Below are 19,559 nucleotides of genomic sequence, written 5' to 3' on the forward strand. Positions count from 1 at the left end.
ACCCCGCAGACCACAGCTTGGCTCAAGAGGCGGGATCAAAAGCGGGCGCATCGCGGGGAGGGGGCGGACCCGGGAATGGGGCGTTACCAAACCTTCAGGAACAGACGGCCCCTCCTCGGAGGGGAGGGACCGAGGACCGGAGCCTCGTTCTCTGCAAGTCACAGCGCTGGATCCTAGAACACAGTTCTTCCTGGCTTCTCTGACTGTGGCCGGGCCTCCGCAGCGCGCGCCGCCCGTGACCCACGGCCCGGTTCGCTCTTCACCCAACAGCCCCGCGCGCCCGGCACCCGGCCATGCCGTCCTACTCCCGCGTGGCGCTGGTCACCGGGGCCAACAAGGGCATTGGCTTCGCCATCGCGCGCGACCTGTGCCGGCAGTTCTCCGGGGACGTGGTGCTCACGGCTCGGGACGTGGAGCGGGGCCGGGCGGCCGTGCAGCAGCTGCAGGGCGAGGGCCTGAGCCCGCGCTTCCACCAGCTGGACATCGACGACCTGCAGAGCATCCGCGCCCTGCGCGCCTTCCTGCGCAAGGAGTACGGGGGGCTCAACGTGCTGGTCAACAACGCGGGCATCGCCTTTAAGAGTAGGTGTGGGGGGCGGGAGGTCCCCGGGCGCTCCGTGGGTGCGAGACAGTGAGCCGCATACGCCCCCTACCCGCCCACTTAAGTTATGGAAGGCAGAGCCCGCCCCTCGGGATGCACTCAGCTCTCGCCTCCCACGGCTTGTTCCCGCTTCCCACGGAGTCGCGGGAGCGGTTTGTTTAGCTCAAGACCCGCCCGGGCGCCGGGCACAGTGCGCCCCGCCCGCCTGCCGGCCTGTGCGGGCCTGAGCACGCCAGGGCTCAGCCCAGGACCCTCCCAGAACAGACAGCTGCTGAGGTTTGCAAGAGAATCGGTCTCCTGGGAGGGGACCACGCCCTGCTAAGCTCCTGAGCTTTCTAATGCAAGAAACATTTTCTCTGCGAAGGGTCTCCAAACTCACTTTGGGCTTTCTCTTTCCGTGAAAGGGCGCATTCATAGATGCGGGGAGGCATCTGCTCGGGACAGGAAGTGAATCTGGGAGCACGATTAGCGCGCACGTGCACGCGCTAGTGGACTTGAGAGAGCTTTAATGGAGCTTTTTCATGGAGAGCTTTGATAGGCTCTGGCAAAAAGGAAGCGAGCGTGGTTCCCACCCCCAGGGAAGCTATGTTTGTTATCAAACATATATAAGTGTGGTTTGAAGTAGCATCTTCCTTTGGGGCCGGGGGGCGGGGCGCGGGAGGGAGGAGATCAAGGAGATTACTTACTCTTATTACTCGAGTTATCGATCTGCCATGTGCTGCGGGTAGAAATAAACAGGCCAGCCTCACTTACAACCTAGTGGGGAAGAGAAATCTAAGAGGCAGAGCGGAGGAAAACGAAGCATTGTGAAGCGTTAAGTCTTCACCCCTTTGGCCTTGGGCCCTCGGCAGCGCCGTGCACCTGCACCTGCAACTCGGTCTGCGGGCTTTCTGCGAGCGCAGGCGGGGGCGGGGGGCGACTGACAGCCCCTGGAGCCGACGGCTGGGGAATTGGTGGATAAATACCAGGCTTCCTGGAGGACACACGGAGGAACACTGACTTCAGCTGGAAGCTCTTGCCCCTCAGAGTGTGGGCTGTCGGCCAGCAGCGCCTGCCCCCCTGGACACTCGCTGGAATCGCAGAATCCCCAGCCCCGCCACCACACGTGCTGCATTGTAATCTGCATTTTAACAGAATCCCCAGGTGCCTCCTATGCCCATCCAAGACTGAGAACTTTGATCACTGCTGCTTAGAGTGTGGCTCGCAGACCAGTAGCTGTAGCGTCACCTGGGAACTGGTTAGAAATGCAAATTTTGGAGCCTCACCCCGGACCTTCAGGATCCCAAGCTCTGGGGGCGGGGCCCAGAATGCTGTGTTCTAACAGGCCCCGCAAGTGCTTCCCGTACACGCTCCAAGTTTGAGAACCACGGATCTCTTGGTTTAAAAATTGTTTTAAAGGTAGTTTGTTTGGGGGACTTCCCTGGTGGCGCAGTGGTTAAGAATCCACCTGCCAATGCAGGGGACACGGGTTCGAGCCCTGGTCCGGGAAGATCCCATATGCTGCGGAGCAACTAAGCCCGTGCGCCACAACTACCGAGCCTGCGCTCTAGAGCCCATCAGCTTAGAGCCTGTGCTCCGCAACAAGAGAAGCCACCGCAATGAGAAGCCCGCGCACCGAACGGAAGAGTAGCCCCTGGTCTCTAAAACTAGAGAAAGCTCTCCCGCAGCAACGAAGACCCAAGGCAGCCAAAAATAAATAAATTTATTTTTTAAAAAGTTAGCTGGTTTTGTCTTTCATTAGAGATAAGATCCAGTTTGTCTTATGAATTTCAAGAGGAAATGCATGACTTTGTTTCCTTCTCTTTTTGAAAGTTGATGATCCGACACCGTTTGACATTCAAGCTGAGATGACACTGAAGACAAACTTTTTTGCCACGAGAAATGTCTGCAGCGAATTACTGCCGATAGTGAAACCTCATGGTAAGTCCAGCTTTGTGGACTGTCAGGTTGCCTCCCCTCGGCAAGGCGTGACCCACCCCCCCGGGGGGGGGGGTGGCCGGGGGGCTGTCCCTCAGGAATCACCCAGGGGTGCTATTTCTCTTTAGGGGGAAAAATAGAAAACTGCATTATTTTCTCAGAGTATCCAGCTCCTCACCCGAACATTTCAGCTTCATTGAAAGATATGTATACCCCACACCAAGTTTATAGAAGAATTAATTCACTTTTCCTCCAGAACTTGTATGTTTGTGTGCCTGCAGGCATGAGTGCACTTAGGCGTGTATAGATGCATGTATGTTTAGATACCTGATGCATTTGAAGTCTATCCTTGTGTAGGAAGGAGATGGCTCCAAATGTACCGTTTTTCATATGGCTACCCAGTTGTTCCCTCAACATTTATGAAAAGTTCATCTTCTCCCCCACCTCCATAAAGAAAGATGTGTATGATACATGATGATGCTCTTGGGTCCCAAGTCATGAACTGAATCCTAGAAGGATAAGGTGTTTCAAGTCCCCAAAGGCCTCTTGCCTTTGAGCAACTTCAGTCAGTCCTTCTCAGTTCCCCAAGGTGGCCGGGCCTCACCCAGCTCACCTGGGGCTTGGGGTAAGGGTCTGTTCTCTCATTACTATGAATTTTCCTCTATTCCTTTCTTCTTGTACCAACCTTTGCCAAGCTGGTTCAGAGCATCGAAAAGAAACTTTTCTTTATTAGGAAATATCTTTCCCACACTTTCAAGTATTCAATGAATAACTTTTATTACTTTTCCCACAAACATTTATTGAGCACCTACCATAACCCAGGCATTACTCTGGTGCTGGGAATACAGTGGTGAGTACTGTGGGCATGGACAGTCCTGTCCGTGGAGCACAGAGTCCAGCAGGGAAGACCACTGCTGACAAACAATCCTAGCTGTGTAAATTACAACGGTGCTGGGAGGTGGGGAGAGAAGCCTTGCTTCCCTGAGGATTTTCTTTCCCAAGAAATCAACTGTGATTCTTAGGAAGAAGAGCTCTGCGGTTCTTTCTAGAAACATGCTTTTCTTAATTTAACATTTTGAAGAAAGATGATCTCCAGTGCAAAAATATTTAAATTTAAAAAGATGCATGGTGAGAGTTCCACCTGTCTGCCCCTCCCCATCCTCCACAGGTGATTCTCGTTACTGGTTTCTTAGTGGGATGGGATCATAGAAAGCTCACAGGTAGAGTTTCACGTACTGGCTCAAAGAAGCCTTGGGTCCAGGGGCATGGAGTTGGTGAGTGTCCAGGGTCAAGGGGATGGCATTTTTAAATGCAAATCTAGGCAAAAATAAATGTGTGTGTGTATATATATATATATATATATATATATATATATATATATATATATATATATGCTTCCCTTTTTACAAAAAAAAAAAAAGGACATTAAGTATAATGTTTGCCACCTTGCTTTCTTCACTTACTATATCTGGGGCTCTTATTCTTTTTACAGCTGCATAGTATTCCATTGTAGCTGTGTCTTTTACCAAGTATCATGAAATCTTCTTCCTATGGATTTTAGAATCACAGAATTTGAAAGCTGCAAAGTATTGAAAAATCTTACATTCCTACACCTTCACTTTATAGAGAAGGAAACTGAGCCCCAGAGAAGTGAATACAGCCAGGTAGTAATAGAGCTGGAAACAGTATCCCAGTTTCCTAACTTCACCCCTCAATCAAACCAGGATAATTAGTTCTAGTGAGGGAAGTATTATAGCACCAAATGATTGTAAACCAACCATTTTGAAAGGTAAAAGAAGTCTTTGGGGAGGGTGGGGCTCAGGGACCAACCCAGTGCTGGTGAATCACTGTCTTTAACCAGTTTTCTGTAACAGTAATTCCCAAAGCGGGAATCTTTGGTTTACAACACATTGAGAATAGTGGTGACTTTTCAATAAACGTCACCCTGGAGGGCAAAACGCTGAGCATCTGCCCCTTGGTTTGTAGGGAGTCACTTTCTCCACATTCAAAGCTGATTTAAAAGCCACTCTTTATTTAGCTTTATAATATCACTTTAAAGAAAGTTATCCCGCTTGCTTATTGGTTCAAGATTGAGTGAATATGGGCTTCCCTGGTGGCGCAGTGGGTGAGAATCTGCCTGCCGATACAGGGGACACGGGTTCGAGCCCTGGTCTGGGAAAATCCCACATGCCGCCGAGCAACTAGGCCCGTGAGCCACAACTACTGAGCCTGCGCGCCTGGAGCCTGTGCTCCGCAATAAGAGAGGCCACGATAGTGAGAGGCCCGCGCACCGCGATGAAGAGTGGCCCCCGCTTGCCGCAACTGGAGAAATCCCTCGCACAGAAACGAAGACCCAACACAGCCAAAAATAAATAAATAAATAAATAATAATTTTTAAAAAGATTGAGTGAATAGGTTAAGCAGCTGTTCAGCCACTAGGGGGCGCTACTTGCCCACTCTTGCCGGAACGCAGTAGGGGTTGTTTCCGGACCGTGGAGCCACCTGGACCTCAGCAAAGAGTGGTGGTGATGGTGTGGGCTGCGCCCTTCTCAGGGCTGATTAGGCCCATTTAGCTGTTGCAACTGTCACCCCTTGCCTCTCCCCCAGGGGTGTGCCTTGAGATCAAAGAGGACGCCTCTTCCTCTTAGGAAGTTTTTTTTTTCCATCGAAGGCATAGAGTAGCTCCTGTAATTTGTTTTTTCTTTTCTTTCCTCCTTTCCTGTTTGAATTTAATTCCTTGTAGCAGCCAAGCGTTTGAGTACAAAGCTGCCTAGCAAGTACTGAAGAGCATAACTTTAGCAAAGCAGAATTCCTGGCCAAAATATTGAAGTGAATCTAATCATAAAAAAAAAAAAATCATGCCAATCGATTAAACTGGGGGAAATACTATAAAATAATGGCTTAGAGTCTTTAAAAAGATCACTGTCAACTGCTCTAGTCTAAATAGACTAAAGAGATAGGACAACTAAATGCAATCCATTTATCCCTCCAGGGTCCATGCAATCCATTGGACCCAGGATGAAAACAAACAAAAAACCTATAAAGGAAGATTATTGAGACAATTAGGGACATTTGAATATGGACTATAGTTTAGATAATAGTGTTGTATCATGATTAACGTGATCACATTTGTGGTTTTGGAAGGGAATGCCCTTCTGTATACTACAGTGTTTTAAGGTGAAGGTTTATGGTATCTGTCTACAATTAACAGAAAGAGAGAAAGCAAATGTGGCAAAATGTTAACAATTGGTGAACTCAGCTGAAGGGTATATATATGGGTGTTTATTAAACCATTCTTGCAACTTCTCTGTAGGTTGCAAAGTTTTTCAAAGTTAAAAGTTGGGAAAGAAATATGTTATTACCAGAGAGAGACAGAGAGAAGGAAGGAAGGAAAGAATATACTGAAGAGTCTTGGGTCCCTGCGGGCTATGTGAGATGCTTATGTACAAGGACAGAGTGAGGGCATCTCCGTATGGGGCTGGGCCCACAAGAATCTCCCAGCACGTACACACCCCACCGACAAATGTGTACCTGTGGTGAATGCCACTCAGAAAATGAAATAAAATCCAGTTATCCTGTTGGATGCAAAGAATATGGATTCAGGATAATATGTGAGAAAAGAACCCCCCAAATTTGGTGCTTTTTGATGTTGGACAGAATGTGTAAATTCACACGTTCACTGGTTTGGGGATTTCAATCAATGCTTCAAATTATTTTCTAGTTTTTGGCCTTCATATTTTATTTTATGGACAGATCTGTCTCTTTAGTAGCTGTGAATCATTGCTAATATGAATATTAACTCACTAATTATATTTAATTATTTGTTAACTATGGGCTAAAAAAAGCAATGAAAATCAAAACTGGGATGGAGAATCAACCCATTCCACATGTGAAAGTATCCATCATTAAGGATAGACAAGGGTCATTGGCAAGGGATTGCTTAAACCTGATTTTGGCACTCAGGGGTACAGAGGTGGCCCCAGGACCCTAGGAAATAATCTAAGGGTGAGGGCGCTGTCCTCCGGAAAGCAAGTTCACAAGTACCTGGAAATGTGTGTGTGTGTGTAGGAGGGTGTGTTTTATAAAACTACCTGGTGATTCTACTACAGACCGAACTTCTGCTCACCTAATGAATCACTGCTCTTTAGCCCCTGTTATTGACAGAAATGTGTTCTTCCTTTTGGGAGAACAGGGGACAAAAAGTTAAAACCCACTGGTGCCTTCTTGAGGCATTTTTGAATGCCTTTGGAGGTTTTTTTTTAATGCCTTCTAGAATCATTTTTTAAATCAGCAATTACACCTGCCCCATGACTCAATCATGTTTGTCAGTAGTCAACCAACGATTGTTTATTTGTGACATGCTTGTATATTTTTGTTATTCTGTTTCAGGCAGAGTGGTGAATGTCAGTAGTTTACAGGGTTCCAAAGCCCTTGAAAATTGCAGCGAAGACCTGCAGGAGAAGTTCCGATGTAAGACACTCACAGAGGAAGACCTGGTGGAGCTCATGAAAAAGTTCGTGGAGGACACAAAAAATGAGGTGCATGAGAGGGAGGGCTGGCCCAACTCTGCTTATGGGGTGTCCAAACTGGGGGTCACAGTCTTATCGAGAATCCTGGCCCGGCGTCTGGATGAGAAGAGACAAGCGGACAGGATTCTGCTGAACGCATGTTGCCCCGGGTGGGTGAAGACGGACATGGCGGGGGCTCACGGCTGCAGGACCGTGGAGGAGGGGGCTGAGACTCCCGTCTACTTGGCCCTCCTGCCTCCAGATGCCACCGAGCCTCATGGGCAGCTAGTCTGGGACAAAGTCGTCCAAAACTGGTGAATGTCTGCTTTGGCACTTGAGGCTTAATAAATGTTTGGGGAATGAATGAATTCTGGTGTTGTAGTCTGATTCTGTTTCTGTCCTTGCGGGGCGTCGATGAGAAAGTGTCTAGTTCTGGGACTTCCCTGGTGGCTCAGTGGCTAAGAATCTGCCTGCCAATGCAGGGGACACGGGTTCGAGCCCTGGTCCGGGAAGATCCCACATGCCGCGGAGCAACTAAGCCCCTGCGCCACAACTACTGAAGCCCGCACACCTAGAGCCCATGCTCTGCAACAAGAGAAGCCCGTGCACCGCAACGAAGTGTAGCCCCTGCTCACCACAACTAGAGAAAGCCCGCACACAGCGACAAAGACCCAACACAGCCATAAATAAATAAATAAATTTATTTAAAAAAAAAAAAAAAAAAGAAAGTGTCTAGTTCTGGAATGGAGCTGAGCAATTTTGCTCTGCCCAAGCTCTAGCCTGAGAGGGAGATGCACATAGTCCAGTGGTTCTGAAATATTAGAGGGCAGCCAAATCACTTGAAGGGTGCGTTAAAACATTGCCTGGAATTGGGGCCCAAGAGTGGGCATTTCTATCAAGTTCCCAGGTGCTGCTGGTATTGGGATGGCACTTAGAGAACCACTAGCCTCCTGAGAGGTCCCAGGGCTGCAGAGCGGGTCCCAGCCGCGTTCCAGGTGTCCCTTGCTGTTTCCAGGTTGTCGACTCTATAAGGATGGTGATTTATCCTGTTTCCTTAGTTCTGCAACCCTGCTTTATATCTCATTCTATTTTCCTACATTTGAGTACATTGAAATTGGTTCTTACACTTACGAAGTTGTGTGGCTTGAGGGACTCGGGGAGGAATGTCCTTATTTTGTTGGGTTATGGTTTCTTCCGTAATAGGTTTTCCGTTTGGGTTTTGCATCCTGTGTTCTTCCCAGAACGTTTGCAAGGTTGCCCTGCCACTCTTTTCATCTGGTTCATGCCTGGGCAACTTTGTCCAGACCACCTCTTTGCTCCGACACATGCAGATATTTTCTCCTTAACCTATTCTGCTCCCCTGTAAGGTACAGCCCAGGGTGGTTCTTCGGATGCCCCTCCCTGAGCCCCTTTTGCAGTCTCTCTGACAACAGGCAACTCCACTGCTTCCAAATGAGATTGGTTTTGCAACCAGCCTCCTGCGTTCTGGTTATACCCTGCAGAAAAAAGAACTGGAGACCAAAGGATCTTACGAAAGACAAGAAATATACTTGCAAAGAAAGTTTGCTAGGGAGTCAAGACTTCAGAAGGAATGGGTAGCCAAACAACAAAAATGCAACAGGTGCACGATGGACAAAATACAAAGGAAAGAAACCACAGATTTACCAAGTTGTGATGGGCTGTTCACAGTGGGAAACAGCAATTTTGTCACTTGATTGTGACCACAAGGGTCACGTCGTATCTCCTGACAACAGCACTGCAGAAATAAGGGGTAATGGTGTTTTTCATTTGGAGATCAGTAAAGTATGAAAGTGCTGAAGGTTTCACTTATTTGGGGGACCAGGACTACACAGGTGACACTAGTATTTCTGGTCTATAACAGGGTGCAAGGTATTTATTATTCTCGACTCTCTGACTTGCGATGGCAGCCTTGCAAAATGTCTGTTCAGCTCTCACAACCCTCACATCACTTTTCCATCCACTTTGGGTAGAGGGAAGTCTGAATCCCACCCAGACTGCACTTCACTTCCTCTAGCCGTCTCTATAATGCCTGATTAAATCCCGCATGCTCTTATATTCGTCTCAGACCATAGCTCCTAAGACATTTTAATGACTCCTTGCCTGGTTCTAAAAACATTTTAATGGCTTTCCATAAGTTTCCTGAATACCTTTCATACTCTGGACTTCTGCAGCCAGCCTCCAGACTCCTGCCAATGATGGGCAGAAGCCCAGGGGCCGTAGAGCACTTTCAGGCTCTGCCTGATGGCGTCACAGACAGGAAATGCATGAGTAAACAGGCCAATTCCTTTGATGTCTTCTCCCTTTTTTGTCTCTAGCCATATCCCACCTTGACATTTTTTGGATCAGCATGTAGCCCACTTAGAAGACCCCTAATTGTAAACTGCTGATCAGAATGGAATTTCTTATTTTTATGGGAAGGTCACTGGGGGCTCTTATTCGATGGTCTGCCCAGCACCCTCTTCCCAAGAATTCTCTCCCGGACCCATCCCCCCTGCTCTTTCCCCATGTTTGCAGCTGCGGCAGCTGCCAGATGACTCTGTCCTGCTAGCCTCTGTTGACTGCTCCAGCTGTAGACCCTTCCTCTGAAGCGCAGGACCAGCTGGACTGCATCAGGGAATGCTCAGAGCTGCTGAGTGGCCACGCCCCCCCCCACGTGGTCTAAGGAGCAGAGGAAGCCGGGCATAGCCAGAGAAGGAGGAAACTGACTCTCAAGAAAAGCAGCTACAGAGTGGCCCGAAGAGAGATGGCCCCCCTTCTCACAGTGGCATCCATTCCCCAGCTTCAGACCATCCCTGAGACCCTAGGTTCTAAGAGATGCTCTAAGCAACTCTTGTATCCTTTAAAGAAGTTTCCCTTTTCCTTAAGCTGGTTTGAAGTGACTTACTGTTGCTTACAACCAAAAGGAATCTAACAGAAGTGCATGAAAACGTTTCACAGTGTGCTGTAAAGGCAAAAATATCATGAAGTGAGAACCCATGGCGTGCTAGTCCGTATGTCACGCTTAATACTTTCCTGACATTGTTTTACATAATTCTCACAACAGTCCTTTGAGGTAGGTATTAATGTCATTTTTTCAAGTGAGGAAATAAAGGCTTGGAGAGGCTGATTAACTTACTCAAGATCACACAGCTAAGAGCCAAGAGTCAGAATTGTATCCCGGACTGTCTGACAGAAAAATTCCTTGGTGCCTACCACTTGGTACATCCAGCTTCACTATTACGAGTCTAAAGACCACAGGCAACTCACTTGGTGTAAAAATTAAGGGAGATGATACATTGAATCTAAGGGATTTGTAAGCCATATGGTTATCAGATCCCCAAACCAGCCTCTGTGTGAACTTTTCCATAAAGTAGATATATGAAATACGGTTTTAAAGTGGCATATTTTATTATTTATTTATTTATTTTTTTTGGCCGTGCCACGCGGCATGTGGGATCTTAGTTCCCCAACCAGGGATCGAACCTGCACCCTCTGTAGTGGAAGTGTGGAGTCCTAACTACTGGACTGCCAGGGAATTCCCTGAAGTGGCATATTTTAAATGGATTATTTCATACGTGTTTTTAGGCATCAAATGGTGCCAGAGATCCCATCCACATCAGCTTCTCTGTGATACACTTTTCTAGGTTGACACCTGTGTGGGAAACCCAAACACAGCATCAGCTTTAGACCTGGTCTGTAGACTTTGCCCTCACCTACTGAACTGTAACAGGATTGTGACAGCCCAAGAGCCCAAACAGTGATGCAGTGGAGATCAAAGCAGGTGATAATGACGATCCTGACAAAGGTTTACTCGTTACTGCAAGTCAACCGCAAAGTGGGAACAGCATCAGCTACAGAACTATGCAAGATTTCTACACAGATGGGTGAAGAGACGGGCTTGGAGGGTGACCAGTATCTGCACATGGAAACTCAGGATGAGTTTCCCTGGGCCAATCTTCCTAATAGGTGGGCCAGCCTGACCCATTTCCTCTGATTTACAGTGCTTTCTTTACTGTCAAAAGGGGTAAAATTCCGATTTAAATTAAATCTGAAGTGCCCTAATTAGTTTGAGTATTATTATGCAAGGAACCTACGCTATTTACATGTCTTAAGCAGATGAACACAGCTCAGTACATCAAGGGTGACAAGACAGCTTGACCCAAGTAAACAGATCCTTGTAAGAATAAACTTTTAAATCTTAGTGCTGTACATTTACATATAATCCTGATTATAAATGGAGTTCTTTTAAGGGTTTACACTACCCTTATTTGTCAAAGTTAATTTATATTAACCTCCCACACACCTGGCATTCTTCAGAGCTAGGTGACCTAACTATAAGGCAAGTGTATTATTTTATATAAATGCATTAGGACAAAGTTGTACATGGTGGTTTTGGCACAGACAAACTGATTCGCTCTCCTTAATGGTGGGTATAAGCAGTTCTTTTATCTCTGTTAGTTCAATGCCATGTGCAGTGTGGCTAGGATTTGAGAAACCTAAAAAAAAGAAAAGAAACTCACCTGTTTGTCAACTTTGTTTTTGTAAAAATGGAGTTTATCACATCTTCATTAGGAAATCAATTCTCATGAAATTAATTCTTTGTCTTGCAAATGCTCAATCTTTTAGTTTTCTTCTGTTTTTACTTTAAGACCATTCCTAGAATTGACCATTAGAGGATTTACATCTGGGACACTTGGTATATGCCAATTGGGTGGAGATGGAATCAGAATCAGAAGCCTCGCTGGTGAGAGGTCCAGCATCCCAAACTATTAAAACGTTCTTGATGTTTGGGGGGAGGTGATAGATCCCCTTGGGAATCTGATACAAACTCTATACTCTTTCTCCAGAAACATACATACACACAAAATATTCTACACAATTTCAACGTGTTCATGGACTCCCCACTCCCACCCCCCTCCAAACTCTTTCATGGATGGCCTAGCATTTATGAGCCCCAAACTAGCTCTGAAAATTCCCAGGGGACAGTGAGGGGTTAAATTGTTAGAGGCTTCCATAGAAATCACAACCTCAACAACAGGTGGCACTGCTTTGGTTGGCTGGGAGCCTGAGCTGGGGCAATCAGGATGCTCAGGTGAAATTTGCCTGAGTCCCGTCATCAGGTGCTTCTTGCTCTGCAGCTGTCAGGCCAGGAAGGGTGCGTCTGGACTGTCCAAGTCCGAAGGCTCCTGAGGATGACAGGAAGGGGTTAGAGTTTATCTGGAAACATGAATGCTCTTTAGACTTGATTTGAGGTCTCCTTTCTGAGCCAGAGCCCACATAAAGAAGCTCATTCCAGGAATTATCCACCTCACCTTCTCCGATGCCAAGGGTCGGAAAAGTGCGGCCTGTGGGACCGGCGCACCTTACCAGGGTCCCCAAACCTCCAGCGGCCCGAGCGAGTACAGAAGGGTTCATTTCGCTTCCTCCCCGAGAGTTTGGGTGTAGTCCCGATGGCCAGGTGCCATGGAGCCCACCTTTCTCGGGTCCATCGGTTCTCCTTGCCTGTAACTCCAAACCTCTCCTTGGGCCGGCTGATTCACTGACCGACGTCCCCTTCCATTTGGGTGTGTCGGGGGAAGGCCCAGATGAGAGGCGGAGCCAAACCTCCCCCCAGCCTGTGCGATGCCTCCCAGAAGCAGACCCGCGGCGAGGGCGGGAGCTACTTGTTCTGGCTGCCAGCGACGCCCACCGCCGGGAAGCTGCGGGAGACTTGGGGTGGGAGCCCGGCGCCCTGGAGTCCGCGTTCAGGCCCCGCCCCCTCGGGCTGAGGACCCGCCCCCGGGACCCCCCCCCCCGGGACCCACCCCGCCAGCCGAGGTACCGCCTCCTGGTCCCGCCCCCCAAGCCAAGGGCCCGCCTTCCGGGCCCTGCCCCGAGCGTCGAGGATACTCCCCGGCCCCTGCCCCACTCACCAAGGGATCACCCTTAGCCCCGCCCCAACGCGCCGAGGGCCCGCCTCTCCGCCCTGCCTCGCCCCGTCCGCAGAGGAGCCCCTCCTTTGGCCGCGCCCCTATGCGCCAAGGGCCCGCCTCCCGGCCCAGCCCTTCTAGGCTCCGCCCCACGCACCGAGGGTCCACCCTTGTCCCCGCCCCCAAGCGTCTAAGATCCGCTCGCCGGCCCGCCCACTGTCCTGGAGCCGTGGCCGCTGCGGCTCTGGCGCTGCGCTTCCTCCGCCGTCCCGGCTCCCGGCCGCGCCGCAGCTGCCGATCGTTTAACCCTTCGCGTCCAGCTCGGCTCCTCCGCGCCTCCCTTAGGCGCGCCCGCCGAGAAGGCCGCTGCCGCCGGTAAGTCGGGCCGGCGCCTTCGGCCGCCAGGCGAAGCCGAGGGAGCCGGGGCGTCTCCTCTTGCGGGTCCGCGAGCGGCGGGTGCGTCCTCCCCGGGTGCACAGGGTTCGGGCGGCGCCTTGGAGGCGGGCCCGGTGTGCAGGTGGCTCCCCCGAGCGCGGCCCGGGCCCGCTGGCGCTCACTGCTGCAGTGCGGGGGCGGCCCTAGCGAGGCCGTTAGTGGGCGTGGGCTCCGGCCCCGGCCCCGCAAGGGGCAGCCCGGGAGGCTGAGCGGGGTCCCCTCCCAGTTCCCCCGGCTCCCCGCAGCGAAGGAAGAGCGGCCGGGCCCGGCGCGGCCTCTCGTCCGGCAGGTGGAGGTCAGGTGGGTCACGGCCCGCCCGCTCCTCACCGCGGCCGGTGGATGCCGAAGCCGCGGCTTTGTTTGCTCGCGGTCCTGGTCAGGGAGCAGGGCTAGGGATCGAGACCTTTATAAGATGAAGGCTTTCCTGTTAAAGGAAGACCCTCAAGTCTTCCCGACTGTCCTAAGGAGAAGGGATCCCAGCCGCAGTGCGCGCTCAGCCGCCTGGCCCCTCCGTCTTGCAGGATTGCCGGCTGCTGCCTTCCTGGATGGCTTTTTAGCAACTCAGTGCCGCTGCTTTTGGAGGCTGTTACCCTCAGGTGTTTCCCTAACCTGGGACAGCTGCCCGACACTTGGGAGAATCTTTGCAGGATATTTTGGTAAGGCAGTGGAGGCGCTCCTCTCCTTCCAAAGCTTGCTCCCATTATGTGTCTTACGTTTTTGCCACCTCAATTTAATTACCACTCTGAAAGACCCGATTCAAAATCATGTGCCCTACAGTTGATCAAACCACTTGCAGATGAGTGTTTCTGTGCTGTGACTAAGGATCATTATCTACTGATAAGTGTTCTGGCTCATGGGAGGGTGACTCTGACACTGTTCACTCACCTATGTTTTCATCTAACTCAGAAACGGTCCTTTGTGTAAACATCTTTAATACTAACTTCTTTTGGATCTAGACAGTTGATTTTTCACTCAAACTTGTTTTCCTAAGAAATTAAGAATGGTTAAGGTGAGAGATTCCCAGCTGACATTTTCCATTTTCTGGCAGATTCATCTGGTCTGATACGCTTGTTTATACGACTACTCCTTTGGGTGTAATTGTTAGTAGGCTGTAGAACTCTATCAGTCTTACTGAGCTATTGAATCTCTCACAGAAAAGGTATCCAGAGTAGATTACAAAAACATTGTCAAAAGAGCTCTATAAGGGCTGCACTATTAATTTTACCTGTAGCTTAATGTAGTCGAGGCTCTGTGGCACCTGGCTGGCCTGAGCTGGAATTCTAATTCTGCCAGTTGCTTGCTATGTGACCCCAGCAATTTTCTGGAGGGCCTGCTTCCCAGTACCCTCATCTGGAGGCTGATAATACCCATCTCTTAGGACTCTTGTGTGTTGCGTGAGAGAAATACATGCAGAAATGATGGATTTGCCAAGCCCCCCCAGAAGACTCGCTTACTAGCATAGTATCAAGTGCCCCATATTTTGAAATAAAAGAGCTTGCATATTTCCAAACTTCTCACCAGTTACATTACTGGTGAGTTACTTCTCACCAGTTAGTTACATTGAATAGTACTTTCTTCTTACAACCAACCATAACATTGAACTGCTCCAGTTACCTGCTCTTACCTGGCTGACGCCTTCCTCACCATGAGCAGTGGTACCCCTTTGCCACCTCCCCTCCTAAACACATGTTATCGCTGACAAGGCTCTCTTCCTGCTAACAAGCGCCCACACCTGTGGACTTTGAGGACGTCTCTGCTGGTAGCTGGGCTTCCTCTGCCCTTCTTGCCAGCATCACTCTGTTACATCAGCCCACCCTCCATCACTGTGTGTGCCGCATTAAATTGAAATTATGTGTTTAGGTATTTCCTCTTTTATTAGGCTCTGAACTGTGAGAGTAGAACCCTGCCTTGTTCATGTTTCTTTCTCCAGTGCGTAGACACCTAATACAGTGAACAGACTGCATGGAGTATTGCAGTGGTTCAGAGACACGGGATTTCAGACCTGTACATTTCCTGGAATTAGAAAAAAAAAGCAAAAAAACTTACGGACTGTTGGGATGTACTAAAGTCTTATCTCTTTACTTGGCAAAACAAACTACACCTCTCATTACCATCCTTGATATTTTCAAAAAGTATGAAGGCTATTATTTCAGAAAAAGGGGCAGGCCTTTCCAAGAATGAGCAGGCAATCTTACTGTGTGCCTATGCATAGCACAGTATATTTTTGCAGAGAGGCCCAGCATGTGCAAAGCCTCTGTGGTAGAATGAGTTGTCTTAGGACAAGCAGAGTGCCTTGAGGAGAGAGGCAGGTGGAGCCTTGTAGGCCACAGAGTGGGGTGGGGGGAGTGTGGACTTACTGTAGGCTTAATGGGAAGAGTTTAAACATGGTGGGGAAGTGCTTTATGTTTTAAGAGGACTTGGAGTGCTGTGTGAAAGTACACTGGAGAGGGGCAAGAGTGAAGGAGAACCCTTAGGAAGCTTCTGCAGGCTTGCAGGAGAAAGGTGGCTTGCACAGTGGAGAGTCCACGGGTGTTTTGGAAGAAGAGCCAACAGGACTTGGGTTGAGTGTGACAGGTGAAGAGAAGGAAGAGTCCAGGACGATGTTGAAGTTCCCATAAATGGCGGGGCCACTTTCTGAGGAAAAGAAGAGTGGAGAAGGAGCAGGTTGAGCAGACAGAATTAAGAGCAGAGAGTTTTTTAACACGGAAGCAACTTAAATGTCCATCAGCTGATGAATGTATAAAGAAGATATGCTGTATATACACACAATGGAATATTACGCAGCCATAAAAAAAGAATGAAATAATGCCATTTTTAGCAACGTGGATGGACCTAGAGATTATCATACTAAGTGAAGTAAGTAAGAAAGAGACAAATACTATATGATATCACTTCTATGTGGAACCTAAAATATGACACAGATGAACTTATCTACGAAACAGAAACAGACTCACAGACTTGTGAGTTGCCAAGGGGGAGGGGAGGTAGGGGAGGGTTAGGGTGGCAGTTTGGGATTAGCAGATGCAAACTATTATATATAGAATGGATAAACAGTAAGGTCCTACTGTATAACACAGGGAACTATATTCCATATCCTGTAATAAACTATATTGGAAAAGAAAAAAAAAAGAGTAGAGGGTTTTTCAAAAACAGTGTTATTGAGGTATAATTTACAGACCATAAAATTCATTCATTGAAATATACTGTTCAGTGATTTTTAGTAAATTTACAGAGGTGTGCAGACATCACCATAATCCAATTTTAGCATATTTCCATTACCCCCCAAAAGATCCCTTGTGCCCATTTGCAGATACTCCCCTGTTCCTACTCCCCACCCTAGGCAACCACTATCTAATCTACTTGCATCTCTACAGATTGGCCTATTCTGGGCATTTCATATAGATGGAATCATACAGTAAGTGGCCTTTTATGACTGGCTTCTTCCACTAAGCTTGTATTTTCCAGGTTCATCCACCCCGTCACATGTTTCAGGACTCTGTTCCTTCTCATTGCTGAATAGCGTGCCATCGTGTGGCTAGGCCACGTTTTGTTGATGGACACTCGAGTGTCTAGTTTGGGACGCACCTGGTTTGAGACACGCGTGCCATATCCGGGTGGAGAAGTCAAGGAAACATTTGCATGAATTTGGGCCTTGCAGGGGGAGGTTCGGGAGGTTATAAATCTGTGGGTCATGAGCATGAAGATGGTATTTGTTAGTTAAAGGAATGGAGAGATCATTGAGGGTAGAGAGAGAGAGAAGGCCCAAGCTTGGTGCCTGGGAATGCCAGCATTTGGCAGTCGTGTAGAGGAGGATGGGCCTGCAGAGAAGGTACAGCAGAGATGTCGGCGGGCCAGAGGAGTGTGGGCACACAGGAAGCTGTTTGGAGAAGGAGGAAGTGGCCTGTTGCACAGTCCTCCTGAGAGGTGAATGAGGAAACAGGGTCCACTGACGTTGGCAACTTGAAAGTTGTGTTGGCCTTAAGAAGACCACAATGGGCCCAGAGCAATTGGAAAGTGAAGTAGAAGATATCATGGGAGTCTTACAACCTCACTGTGGCCAATAAATGAAAGATTGAGGCTTAAAGATCATGTTGTCCCTGCAGTTCAGTTTCTTCCGTCTGTGATATCTGGCTTTTTATTTGACTGACTACATGCAGCTTGGTTAGCCAACTAACTCCAACTCAGGGGATTTAATCATGTCACCATTGCTCCGTATTTCTCTCTCCTTTCAGACCACGTACTACTGAGATACTACTTAGGTTCATAAATCAAACAGGATTGTGTTTGTTTGTGAGTAACAGAAAACTTGATTGAACGGCGGCTTAAACAAATCAGCTCTTATGTGCAGAAAACAGTAAGTCCAGGGGCAGAGCGTCCAGGGTTGGTATGGCACCTTCTTAAAGCCATCTGGGGCCTCAACTGCTCTGTCCTTCCACTTATGCAGGGAAGTCATGCCTTAAAGATGGCTCTTTCCTCGTGGTTGCAAGATGTGGCTTCAGCTCCAACATCAAACCTTTGTTTCAGGCAGAAAGAAGGGGAAAGGTGGAGGACAACAGGCCAGAAGAGTGCCCACCAGCAACTTCTACTTGTCCAGCACTGTCCTACGGCCTCCTAGCTGTAAGGGAGGCTGGCAACTAGAGTGCCGCCCTGAGCAAAATGAGGGTCCCCTTAGTGTGGAAAAGGGGGCAGGGAATTTGGTGTGGGTGCCTGCCACACTTTAAATAGATCTTAATCAGACGAAGACTAAAGAAGGGAGGCAAGTGGAAACCCTAAGTCATCACTTTTGAGAAAACACTGGAGTATGGAGCTTGGCGACAAGTCAAGGGAACGATTTGACATTTCCACGCCTTGTGGAGTGCTTGTCAGAGCTGTAAGTTGTTTGAATAGACCGATGGCTTGACCTTCAGATTTTTTTTTTTAAATGAAGGAGTAAAAACAAAACTTAGGCATGTATTTCTATATGTTATAATGTATAAATGATGGATGTTTTCAAAAAGGCAAATCTGCAGCATCTCACGTTGTTTCCTTTTGTCACACTGGGGATGAAAAAAGGAAATGGTTGCTTTTGGCATCGGGCTCAGGCAGTCGATGTCTCAGGCTTTGCAGTAGCTGCAGTGGTTCATATATAATGAATGCATCTAGCCACAGGAAAAAAAAAATAAAAAGAAAGAAAGAGTCCATCAAAGAATATACAAGGGCCAGAATAAAACGATGACTGCTTGGGCCCTGCTGTGACACACCTCCGTTCAGACTCCTCACCCAGGGGCATAGAGCTGTCGGGGGCCTGGCAGATAATTGGCACTTAGTAAATGAACAGGCACGCAGTGGGTTTCTGCCACCACTGCTGTCAGACGCTTCACCCTTAGGTCCTTTTTTTCCGCCTGGTTTTCTTGTAGAATATTTCCATTCCTCTCTCCGAGTCTAGTTGTAGAGGACTGGATTGCTAAACCAACTGTTCAATTAAGACCATAGATCTGCTTTTCCTTAGGTTTTGTAAATGCCCTGTGCCGGGAGGGACCGCCTGCGCTGAGAATCACCAGTCAGCAACAATGTGCAGTGAGCCACTTTGTGACTTTGTTCCGAGAATTCATTTTGTCCATTGAGTGGAACCCTAGCGTTTTACTTCTTTCTGCTCTGTCCATTTGTCTCCCTCAGAGCCCAGGAGGGCCGGAACCGTTTATCTCTTATCTACCATTGTGCCTGGCTCAGCGGCCTTGCTAAATATTTGAGTTGGATCGCCCAGCACGTTTGTGCATAGGAACGTTTGTGGCCCCGTGTCCTCTGGGGCTCTGGGCTGGGAACGCTTTTCATCCTCGAAGAGCTGCCTCATTTGTTTACTCTCTGATTCCCTCTTAGATACCTTCTCTACTGCGAGAATGTAAGATGGATCCAGAAGAGCAGGAGCTATTGAATGATTACAGATACAGAAATTACTCTTCTGTGATTGAAAAGGCTTTAAGAAATTTTGAGTCCTCCAGCGAATGGGCGGATCTCATATCCTCACTGGGCAAGCTCAACAAGGTATGTGGGGCAGGGAGTGTTTGGATTGCAGGGAGGCGGGGACACAGCTGTTCTTTTATTGTCTCAAGGACTTGTCTTTTTAATATCACACTACGTGCTGATTACAGCCATTAGATAAGAACCACCCATAATTCTGTCACCCAGAGTTACCCACTATTAACCTATTGG

At 48.5% G+C, this 19,559-nt stretch overlaps 2 protein-coding genes and 1 long non-coding RNA gene across 9 annotated transcripts in view; 2 read left to right on the forward strand and 1 right to left on the reverse strand.

The window, feature by feature from the left end:
• The first annotated feature begins 149 nt into the window (after nt 1–149).
• Nucleotides 150–7,394, forward strand: CBR3 (carbonyl reductase 3). The gene is made up of 3 exons (XM_082458895.1): nt 150–582; nt 2,414–2,521; nt 6,908–7,394. The coding sequence occupies exons 1-3, from the start codon at nt 294–296 to the stop codon at nt 7,342–7,344; spliced, it is 834 nt and encodes a 277-aa protein (XP_082315021.1). The 5' UTR covers nt 150–293; the 3' UTR covers nt 7,345–7,394.
• A 101-nt stretch (nt 7,395–7,495) lies between these two features.
• Nucleotides 7,496–12,902, reverse strand: LOC309659287. Of its 2 annotated transcripts, XR_014262708.1 has the most exons (4): nt 12,827–12,902; nt 12,339–12,790; nt 11,547–12,212; nt 7,496–8,782 (listed from the first exon to the last, which is right to left on the reverse strand). It is a non-coding gene; the product is annotated as an uncharacterized lncRNA (long non-coding RNA). The 2 variants fall into 2 exon arrangements; XR_014262709.1 differs by having other exon boundaries at nt 7,496–12,212; nt 12,827–12,900.
• A 252-nt stretch (nt 12,903–13,154) lies between these two features.
• Nucleotides 13,155–19,559, forward strand: part of DOP1B (DOP1 leucine zipper like protein B) — a 107,102-nt gene continuing 100,697 nt past the window's right edge. For 4 of the 6 annotated variants that reach the window (XR_014262702.1, XM_082458732.1, XM_082458735.1 and 1 more), the window contains exons 1-2: nt 13,155–13,310; nt 19,227–19,391. Coding sequence is in view for 5 of the 6 variants with exons in the window: in XM_082458732.1 (XP_082314858.1) it covers nt 19,254–19,391 (138 nt within the window). In the remaining variant the exon portion in view is untranslated. Of the gene's footprint in view, nt 14,027–19,226; nt 19,392–19,559 lie in introns of all 6 variants that reach the window. The other 2 variants (XM_082458733.1, XM_082458734.1) reach the window with 2 other exon arrangements.

The sequence above is a fragment of the Balaenoptera physalus genome (assembly GCF_965194825.1).
Source record: "Balaenoptera physalus genome assembly, chromosome: 4".
NCBI classification, from domain to species: domain Eukaryota; kingdom Metazoa; phylum Chordata; class Mammalia; order Artiodactyla; family Balaenopteridae; genus Balaenoptera; species Balaenoptera physalus.

Coding starts and splice junctions, on each gene's coding strand:
- CBR3 (XM_082458895.1), top strand. CDS start 294: ATGCCGTCCTACTCCCGCGTGGCGCTGGTCACCGGGGCCAACAAGGGC. Junction 583..2,413: donor CGCGGGCATCGCCTTTAAGA/GTAGGTGTGGGG, acceptor TCTTTTTGAAAG/TTGATGATCCGACACCGTTT. Junction 2,522..6,907: donor GCCGATAGTGAAACCTCATG/GTAAGTCCAGCT, acceptor ATTCTGTTTCAG/GCAGAGTGGTGAATGTCAGT.